General features: G+C 37.9%; 2 protein-coding genes across 5 annotated transcripts in view; both read right to left on the bottom strand.

Moving 5' to 3' along the window:
* The window catches only part of LOC112467454 (sortilin-related receptor-like), a 13,923-nt gene extending 12,064 nt beyond the window's left edge, over positions 1-1,859 (bottom strand). The window contains exon 1 of the mRNA XM_025036088.1: positions 1,509-1,859. Within this exon, the coding sequence (XP_024891856.1) occupies positions 1,509-1,835 (327 nt within the window). The 5' untranslated portion in view covers positions 1,836-1,859. The remainder of the gene's footprint in view (positions 1-1,508) is intronic.
* A 5,298-nt stretch (positions 1,860-7,157) lies between these two features.
* The window catches only part of LOC112467444 (spectrin beta chain), a 37,014-nt gene continuing 32,904 nt past the window's right edge, over positions 7,158-11,267 (bottom strand). For all 4 annotated transcript variants that reach the window (XM_025036076.1, XM_025036078.1, XM_025036077.1 and 1 more), the window contains one exon: positions 7,158-10,881. In XM_025036076.1, coding sequence (XP_024891844.1) covers positions 10,878-10,881 — 4 coding nt within the window. In that variant the 3' untranslated portion in view covers positions 7,158-10,877. The remainder of the gene's footprint in view (positions 10,882-11,267) is intronic.

The following is an 11,267-nucleotide window of genomic DNA, read 5'->3' as shown; positions in this document are numbered from 1 at the left end:
GTTTTCCATTTAAAAAAAAACAAGGCAAACGTATATCGTCGGTCTGACAGACCAATGCGCGGGTATAGGAAAGTTAAAACCAAAATGTTATTCTATTTCTCGACTAACTGGCACAAAATAAAAAAAGTATGCACTACGTTTCGGCTCGAGGTTTTGACGATTAGACCGCACTTGAGAAGGGCTCAAACCTCGAGCCGAAACGTAGTGCATACTTTTTTTATTTTGTGTCAGTTAGTCGAGAAATAAAATAATATTTTGAAACATATAGTATTGAAAACATGATATTGATACATTATGGCCGACTGATTAACGCTTGTCAAATAAATCGGAGATGAGAAAGTGAACGTTAACCAAGAGCTAATAAATATAAGGTGGTGCGATAAGCTCAAGGAATAATAAAAAAGGGAAACGGAGAAACACATAATACTTTGCGATACATTTGTAGCCGACTGAAACTCGTGGCTACAACGTAACGCTATTCTTTTAGGTGACTCTTATCTCCTCGGTCAAATGACAAGAACTGCGCTTTCTTTGTTATCACGAAAATAAGTGCTCGTAATGCATGCATTATCCTCCTGCGTGTTCAAACGTGACTAAGCCCGCAACGACGACGTGACGTAAGGGGGAGACCGGGAGACGTACGTACTACGCAGGAAAAATAAACCAGAAATTGCGGCGAGTATACTCATTCCCCCAAAAACGGCGATCTTTGGTAAAAAAAAAAAGGAAAGTCCACGCCGTCCAAATAATGACGGCGCGATGTTTAAAATAATAACGGCTTTAAAAATAACGGCGCGTGTACGTCCCGACGACGAGCGTCGGCGGGGGCGTACTGTTTACGAAGTCCCCCGGACGGCGTGGAAAACTCGGGAAAAGCAATAAGGAAGAAAGAAAAATAGAAAACGGAGGGAAGATATGCGGGACGGTTAGTGACCCCTTGGCGTGTCAATAACGTAGCAGACCCGCGACGCTCCGTTTCTCCGTCTCACTCTCTCTCTTTCTCTCGTCCGAGATTGATTAAATTTACTCCGGAAGAGAGAGATAATACGGCAATTATTGCCCCGGCTTATTCGCGCGCCGCGCACAAAGGACGGCGTTGTGCGCCTATCTCTCTCTCTCTCTCGACGCGACGCGACGCGACGGTCCATTGGGAAAAATTCCGCAGGACGACACGCAGCAGCCAGCGGTGGCCGAAGAGCGAGGGAGGCGGAGAAGGGTGGGTGTGTGCGTGCGTGTCGCGTGCGCGCGCGCGCGTATGTGTCGCGTCGCGTGTATGCGTCCACATATGTGTGTGTATTCGTGCGGAGCGTCTATTTGCGCGACTGTGTCGGAAGACCCGGAGGTCGTGCGACGTTTCTTCCGGTCGTTCTCGTACGCGACGCGAAAACAATCGTCGTCGTCGTAGCCGTCTTCGCCGCCGCGCCGGTCGAATTGCGACGCAACAGCGGCGGCGGGGGCGACCTTCGGGCGACGATCGAGCGGTTAGGTTACTACTTGTACGTACGTACCCTCGTCGTGATGTTTGGATTATTATTCGGGTGCTCCGGCAACGGTGCGGGCGCGGGCGCGGGCGTAGGTGCGGGCGCGGGCGCGGGCGCGTCTCGGCGCGTACGCGCGAATGACGTTTCCCCGTCGTCGTGCTCCTGGCCGCGCGGATCCGCGTTCCGTCTGTCGATAATAAGCGGCTTCCGATACTGCTGATCGCTGGACTCCGCGACGTACAGCCGCTTCGCCCTGTCACCGTACCGCACTCCGTAATTGCATTCCGTTAGCAGGACCAGATGGAGGATCAACGCAAGGTAGTAATAGTGGGCCGCGCTCGACCGACCGGCCATCTTGCCCAAGACTGACTCCGCTCGCCGCAGGAGCGGCTGTTTAATGCCTTGAGTCGCGAACTATGCGCCTCACGCCAGACGCGCACGTCGGTCGAACGCGCCGCGCGCGCGCGCAAGTGGCGCCCGTTCGAAACTAGTTCGAAAAATATTAATGAGGGAAGCACTTGTTTACATATTAAAATTTAATCCATTTTATGTACTTATTGGAGATAATTATTTAAAAAATTACATTGTCTGCACTGTCGAGAAAACGTAAGGGGCGGATTATACTCGTGCCATGTAATATATTCTTCAAATAAAGAAAAAAATATATCGCGACTCTCGTTCCCTAGCTCTTTCGCAACTCCTTTTTGACACTGCAGAACGCGTTAGAATTATTATACAATTTTCACTACGTAATAGAATTATATATCGATAATCTATTGATTATTAAACGCACGAAATTTTTTTACGAAGAAAATTTTCCGAGGAAAAAGAAAAGAATCAATCGAAGAAAAAGAAACCTAAATTTTAACATTATATGATTCTCGTTTCTATGCGTGTTCCATATTTAATGCTAAATATACGTGTTTGTGATTCTACGGACGATTTAATATTTTCCCATGCAAATTATAATATACAATTTTTATTAGATAATAAAGAATTGTCGATTAAATATTGCGCGACAGTTCCGTAAGGAGAACCGGTCGCGAAAAAAGAAACAACGTTGTGACTCTCTTTCCCATTCATATTCCGTGTTTGGCGCAAATACGCTCCGTTTTCGATTCTGCGATTCGAAAAATAAATTTATCCCATAAAATTTTTCTGTATAAGAATTGTCGAGAATTGAATTATTACGTGAAATTTGCGTTCTGAAAGGGGAAAAAAAAGAGAATTTGTTGTATATGAATCACACGAAAACACGCCATATAATTGATCGAGATCACTCTGCGACTGATTTCAGAGATTTGCTGTTATACCTTAATTATTTGAGCTTCTGCGGGTCACCTGAATGAATCACTATTGTGAAAATAAATGCAATTAAGATAAAAGAATAAGTAAAAAAAATTGCGAGTAATTCCATTTACTGCGCAATGAAATATATGACTAAGATGTATTGCGTAATTCGTATAGATAAAAATAAAGTTCCACCGACCCTCATTATTCGTAAGTGAAATGAAAAGTGACATCACCCAATATTTTCCATTTAACGGTTCAATTTATCATGAATTTAATGAATGTTTACCGTAGAGCGAGAACCAATTAAGGATCATCTCCTATCCTACAATCCTATTCTCCCTTTTACGAGGAAGGGTGTTATTCGACAGAAGGGTGTGTCAAATTATTGAATGCGACCCCCCGCGATCGATAATATGGAAAAATAACGTACGGAAAGGAAATTTCCCGACAGGCGACGGATCGGGCCGGATTGAGGGGGCGAGTGCTTCTAACGGCGGCGCGCAGATGCGACAATAAAAGTATATTAGATAATAACATTCGTTCTCTCCCTCTCCTTTCGCTACACTCTTATTTCCTAGTTGGTACGTTGTTCGCGACGTTCGCGTCGTAGAGTCGTGGTTGCTCGTGCGACGTGGCCCGGAATCTGAAAATGCCAGCTGAAAGCCAAATTTTCATTCAAACTTCGACCGTGTGTGCGTTCAACTATATATCTGATATATCATATCCGACGGTCGATTTACAATAGCTGGGTTCAGCGACTTGACTAATCGACACTGAAGCTGAATTAGGTCATTGACTTCTTCACCTTCGTCATGAAAAGACCGTTAAACTCCGTTATGGACATCAAGATGTCCCTTATTGGATTATGAGATATTACACATCGTTTATTCTGGAAACATACGAGTAACTTGATAAATATTCCGAAGATTCTGCTTGCGCGACTCAACGTATATAGAACGACAGTTTTGAATTGTAATAAGATCCAATTTGAATCTTTTAGAAATATATAGGACACGTGTAAATCGAATCGCGTACAATCGTTTATTGACCAAATATATATAGAAATATATATAGCAACTCGACTGTAAATGAGACGCTACACACAGAAAAATATCGTTCTATAGCCAAGAAAAGCAATTACTCATTTTATTTTATTTGGTTTGAGTAACAGTTTTCTTTAACAAAGAATATTTTCTTAATATTAGTTTCTTAATATATTCATCATAAGTATTAGAAAAGCTTATCATCATGTGCTTAAAAGAAGAATTTATTCTTCTTTCAAGTATATTCCGAAACTTTATCTAAGAAAAGCAACATAAACTTGATTTGAATATTTACTGATTTTTTAGGTAAGAATATGAAATACTTGGCTGTAGAACGACATTCTTCTAGGTTAGGAGGTTTTCGTGCGCGGTCCGGAAGGATACAGTTTAGAATATTGAAATTCCTGTCATCAGGTGGACTTGAACCCGGTTCCTCGTGGTTATGAGTCTGATACTTTATCACTAGGCCACATCTCTGATTATATTTTTAGTGCTGCAGTATTTAGTTTTGACAGAAGTGATTCATTAATTTCAAGTATATTCTGTAAACTTTATCTAAGAAGCCACATAAGCTTGATTTGAATATTTACTGATTCTTTAAGTAAGAATATGAAATACTTGAAATCAATAAATTACTTCTGTGAAAACTAGATACTGCAACACTAAGAATATAATCAGAGATGTGGCCTAGTGATAAAGTGTCAGACTCATAACCACGAGGAACCTGGTTCAAGTCCACCTGAGGACAGGAATTTTTATATTCTGAACTGTAAGTACTACCCCTCCGCACAGCGCACGAAAACCTCCTAACCTACATTCCACTTAGGAACTAAAGAATTAAAGAAAATTAAAAAAATAAAAATAATATTAATTGTAATCATCAAGAATACAAATTCTTTTTTGAAGTAAACGATTATTCTAGATGAATAAAATTTTTACTTGATTCAAATAACGGATAAACTTCTCTCAAGAAAATGTAATATCTTTATTGAAGTATATGCTTCTCTTCCGTGGACTCTATATTGTAAGTAAACAAAATATTCGTATTAATTTAATATTCTTGTTTCAAGTACTAAACTTGCTAAGATCTAGAATATGTTTTGAGTAAATGTGATACTTATGACGACTTTATGGTAGATTTGCTCATATATGAACTTATCAAATACTTGAATCAAGTAATATTAACTTGCAGGTAGTTTATATTTTTCTGTGTGTACAGCATTTCGTTTTCGAAGCTAATAACTTTTTTGAATAATTTATAGTGATTTATATGGACACCCCGGAATAGTTATTTGTGTAACAAGTGTCGTAAGATGAAAATTCCCGGGTGCGGAGTTTACGCACGAGCCGAAGGCGAGTGCGGTAACCGCACCCGGGAATTTTCATCTTTACACACGGCTTACACTCCCTATTTTATGTTGCAAGTGCCTGGAAAGTGGTCTATCACGCACGCGTAGCGTGCGTAATGGGGAACTTTCCATGCACGTGTTGCATAAAATATTTATATATATAATTATATGTAAAATATATACCCATGTTTTCTTTCTCTTGTACAATCTCTATTTCATTTTCATACAAACAAAAAAATAATAACGAGAAAAATTAGAAAATAATTAAAAGTATGTATAAATTTTTCTAATTATTTTTCAAGTAAATCTTATATCATTTTTCTTATATACGAACAGAGAAAGAAAACATATATGGACATATTTTATACGTAATTATGTACAAAAAAATATTTTCCGTATAATAAATAACAAACGAGTATACTATTCTTTTAAATAAAACTATCTTTTCTTCTTCTCTTTAAAAGTTTATTTGTCCTCGTTGTTCCATTCGACTGAAGAGGACCTTAATAAAAGTCAAAATTAGTTTCAACTGAGGAGTGATTGAAATGCACAGGAAATTCAATTGGAAGGTATTAAAAGCGCATAAGAAGTATAATTGTATTGTCGAACGGACATCAGCGTCCATATTGGCCTTAATTTAATCTTCTATGGTTTCTTTCTCTCTTGAAAGATGCAGGGTATACAAAAAATACCACACTAATACGGAGAAAATGATCGACTATCTATATCGAAGTCACAGTTACATAATATTAGACGATTGAGGACATGGTGTGTCTCGAAAGTCTCGATGCCACGATTTTATTACTGTTTATTACCATTATAGCACTATATATGATATTTTGACGATTTTTGAAACCTTCTAACATGGAGCATATATTGATAATTGGTATTAATGATCTACGAGAGCGAATTTCAATCAAACGTATAAAAATGAATAAGACGCATAAAATATTTTGCGCATTTAAATAAAACTCAAAAATTGAATTTGCCGCAAACTTTTTTCTTATTTTCCATTGTCTATATAAATATACGTCAATTTTTACTAACAGAAATTTCGATTTTAGGTTGATTAAAGTTTAAAATCATTAAAATCTCAATCCGCAAGGAACAATGAATAATAAATTTCTTCAGAATACATATGTAGTTGCAAAAATACCAAACGGAGATGCTCAAATTAAATGTATCGCTTATCGTGTTCAGAGTGCAGAACACATCGATGTAATTAAAATGATTTATTTTGCAATTCGCATACTAATCAATGAATGAACGTTGAGCTAAACGCGATTATAGCGCGCGTCGATATGCGATAATCGGAGCGAGCTGATTAATCACTGATAATCGTAAGACGAGAGAACAAAAATGCAAAAACAGCCTTGCCATTTATCTTTCATACCGCGAATCTATTTCGGAAGCTTTTTGTCCTAAAAATGCGAAGAACGGTACAACACGAGGTAAACCCGCTTTAGACATGATATTCACATCAGATTTGATAGAAACCTGACGCGTTTGTTTTCTTGATGTGTTTTGTGTGTGCGCTTTAATATATATTTTACATATATATTTTACATTGTTACAACAATGATATAACTCAAAAATTGCAGAGAATAGTAAAAATTCAATGCACTGCTGAATAAATAGCTAATATATAGCTAGATATTTCTATTCCTCTACAATATAATTCATTATGCTAAAATCGCATTTAAAATATTACTTAAAATTTTAATAATTTATAACATTCAAATTTATTTTTTCCAAAACTTTAATTTTTTTCGAGTTATATTTTACTATTGCAACAAATGATATGTGCATATTCTAATTCTTCAGTTTCTTTTCGTATAATACACGGTACATAATATTATAAATAGGACTCTATCCTGAGAAATTCGACAGAAATTGTAGGATCTAAAATCGGCGATTCTTTTATAAATAGCTCCTTTTATAAACGTTTGCTAAAAAGTGACACTAGAATATATATGTAATAAAGATCAACGTTTACTTTGCAGATTTATCTTTATTGATATAACGACAATGTAAACTCCGACTGCAACGCGAATAATTTTGCATCTTGCCTAACTTTAAATGTAGCGATCTTTAAAAGTCTGACTTTCCGATTCGTCATTAATGAAGAGGAGATATCCCAACACTGGGGGCCGAAACATTCAACGTGACTAAAGCGTATTACCAAATTACTCCTATCATATATTTGCATATCGATTGCGCATCGATATCGCGCGTGTTGGCTTATTGCTCCGATCGCCTTTATCTCGCCGACAGTGAAAGGTAATATACTTCTGTAACAATTCCACATCCGTTGTCTAGGAGGTTGTCGCTGGCAACAAGAATCTCTCGTCCAGTTGCGTTAAAATGCTATACAGGGGCGTGTATTTCGTGCTTTCAAAACGAAGACCGATCTCCTTTCTGAAATATGATTCCCTTATATGCGAGGCGTGTCCGTTCAACAACGATATCTTACCTTGCTCAGCCCGAGAGAAATAATAATCGATTGTACGAGGAACAGCGGACGGGGCGTTATCGCGCCACGGACGATTACGTTGTCAGTCTCTTTGTTTTCGTGTGGACGATCTAAAATTCGCGCGCGCGTTTTGCCCGCATCTCTCCTCTCGAAATAAATCGACGGAGTCAGTACGGAGATTTTCGCGCGCGCGCCCATTCATCCCCGATAATTCGATAATTCGCGGACGTAACTGGGGCGAGAGTTATCGCGGCGTAGTTTCCTTTTGTTTTTTTTTTTTTTTTTAAGCCTCCGCTCGGCTTCGCACGCCGCGCGGAAATCGATACCGTTAAAAATAGACGGCTGTGTGTTTGTGTTTTGCGCCGTCACGTGCCAACACGTGCTCCCGCGTGCGTTCGGCATTTAACGCGGACCAATTTCGCAAACGCAACTTTGTGCTCGCAGTTGTCACGCGTCGGCTATTGTAATCGCGTAACTTGGCGAACCGCGCTCGCGCGAAGAGCGGGATCGAGGTCGAGCGAGCGCGAACGAGCGCGAACGAACAGTCTGCCTCAACGAGCGCGAATGATATTTATTGGGATATTTATTGAGACTAATTGCTCGTTCGCGCGCACATTTATTCGTTTCATCTCGACTCGACTATTATATATGACTTAAACGATCGTCTCGCGATAAATAGAAACGAATCGAAAGGAGGAAACGGTTCGAGACGACTGCGATGTCTCATATTCTCGTTTTTCCACGAGCTCGTTTGCTCGTGCCCGTTCGAGTTGTTGCTACGGTCTTTCCGCTGGCACCAATCACGCTTGATAGTTGATCGCATTTTATTTCTCAACGAAGCTGTAAAAAGGCACATTAAAAAATTACACGTTGACCTTAACGAAGTTTGAGGGTAAAGTAATCGGCGCGTATACAATTACATTTTCGTGTCTCGCACGATGACAATGATTAGGAATGAAGCGAGAGATTATCAAATCCGTTTTACAAGCGAAGACGGAATTCAATAGAGCCAATAATATGATTGTAGCGTTAGATATAAAGAAAAACGAGTACTTTTTCTTTTCGCTTAGAGAAAGATACTGTGCCGCAAATGCGTTCTAACGTATCGAGGATAACAATTTGAAATATACAACCAAACGTTTAATTTAAGCGAGTATTTAATGATGCATATTGCAAATTCTTTTCGTATTAAAGCGACCCCATCGAGTAAATGCACGAGGAAATTTTCATTTAATGTTGCTGATAATCACTGATAATACATCTCGAGAACGCCGCCCAGACGTTTTCCTTATTGAAAACATACGGGGAAGACCGTTTTAAAACGAAAAGAATCACCATGTCAAAAATTCGACAATTATTTTATATATATATATATATTATCTATTATAATAATTTTTATTTCTTATAATTTAATGCTCTTCATCGTTCTGTATTTATATATTTATAGATATATTTATATATAAAACACATAGCTATGACATACCAAATGTTGTGTTTGCTTAGCAATGCGACTCTGATATTCAATTCAATGTCCTTCGCTAAATGCACATGCACGAAATTATAAAAGCGGGTGTACGATCGATTTTGATTAGAATTATTCTCGCGGACATAATGTGTATGTATGCGTGTATATAGCTCCGTATATACAAGTCTCGTAATAAACTTAGCTGACAATACAATTTTTCTATACGAACTTAAATATCCCAAATATTTCATGTGAGTCGCAGAATTAAGGAGACTATCGCAGAGAGATTACGTTTCGAAAGGATAAAGTACACACCGGATCGAGTCGCATCGAGATGAAAAACAAATAAAACGTAACATTTCCTCGCGCATTATCATTATAAAAAGCCATTACAGTTCTTTCAAAGTGTACACTAAACTAAAAATTGTTTCCAAAGCGAAGGAGCTCTTAGAACGTCTCAATAGAAAATCTCTATACTCTAGAAAGGAAAAGATAAACGTGATAAATATTTAAAAAAAAAAAGAAAGTTAACAATTACAAAAGAGTAATGTATAGTCCGCGTGTCACGCCAAATGTCGAGTCGGAATCAAGTGAGATACAATTGATTCGCAACAGTGATATAATACGGCTATAATAATTTACCGTAAGCCCTCACTTAATACAAACTGTATCATTTGCGCGAGTCCAGAGGTTTTTAAATACTCTTGCAATTCTGCAGAATTATGTGATATATGGGGAGCGTGTAAAGGGGACAGGGGGATGGGAGGTGGGAAAATTCTCTCTCTCTCTCTCTCTTGTTAGTTATTACATTTTCTTTATAATTCTTCAATGCGGTATTCCCTTAGGGCGCTGCATATTTAACAATTTGTTAAAAGCTAATTTATATAATATTATGTCCCAAGTTAGTGTGGCTCTTAAAATATATGGCAGTCATCCGAACGCAAACAGACACGTTTGCAGGAAAAGAAGTCAAGTAAAATACTGCGGTGCGATAATATGATAATGAAAGCGATATATCCTAAGCGATCAACACGGCTGGAATCGTTCTCGCCCTTCATTCAGTATTGTCGGAGACTATATCTGCTCTGTAACACGAGAACTCGCGTGAAATGCAATAAAATGCATTGAAAAAAACGTTAAAATTCTGAACTCATCGTGAAGAATAATTATAAAAATCATCGTAAGTCGTGACTAAGATATATCTCCTCCAAACCTTCTTTGCGGACTCAACAAGATCGTCTTCTACCGTATAACGTTCTTAAAAAAAAAAAACATTGCTGAAGTATAAAAACATCGCAGCAACTTATAAAATACTTTGTACCACGAAGAAGACGTCATTCGTTTCATTGACAAGGAAATGATCGTGCATCTTAATGCGTGATAATACATACGTAAAATGTAATAGAATTAAATCCCGTGTCAAAAGTCTGATCACGCTAACGTGGGACATCGAAAATGTCGCTCGTTCTTCAACTAGCAAATATTGCAAAGTGTCCAAAATTCATTGAAGAACTAAATTTAATTAGACTTTCAATAGCCTACACTTGTAAATATCAACATATAACCGTTTAAATATCTCCGTTCTTCGAAAGTAGGCGTTTTCAAAGACCCGTTCAATCCGTCCTTCAATTCATTTCATAACACCGTGTGGCCATGTCTTCTAATTTTATATTAGCGTTGCTTTAACCATGTAGAGCGACGAAACATTTTTCATAAACATGATGTTGTGCAGACGCATTACGAGCGGCTTACACCGTACTTCACTGCTCCAGTTTAGCTGAAAATTAGTAAACGTAAAAGGTGATAATTATTTCATCAGGACAACCAATAATTGTCACTTCCAATTACTGCTTTTGTCTTACAATTTAGTAATTATATTATGTACGAAGGCGAGGTTACAAGAGAAAGGATATACTATGTAGAAAATCAAAATCCTTGTAAATCATTAAAATGCATTTTACGATTTCTCAAGGTATTTAATGAGTTGCGTTAAATAAAATTTTATATTAGCAAAATTTAAATTAAGATAATCACAATAATTAGCAATAAATCATCGCTCGAACCCTCGAAAGGAAGTTCGTTATACTTGTTCTACTTTCAATTATTGCAACTTATGCATTTATACACTATTATTATTTATGAAATACATATGTTACACAAAAA

Source organism: Temnothorax curvispinosus, unplaced genomic scaffold (genome assembly GCF_003070985.1).
Source record: "Temnothorax curvispinosus isolate PA1 unplaced genomic scaffold, ASM307098v1 QBEX01017370.1, whole genome shotgun sequence".
Classification (NCBI taxonomy): domain Eukaryota; kingdom Metazoa; phylum Arthropoda; class Insecta; order Hymenoptera; family Formicidae; genus Temnothorax; species Temnothorax curvispinosus.
Note: the sequence above shows the minus strand (reverse complement) of the source record. Positions and strands in the feature narration are given on the sequence as shown.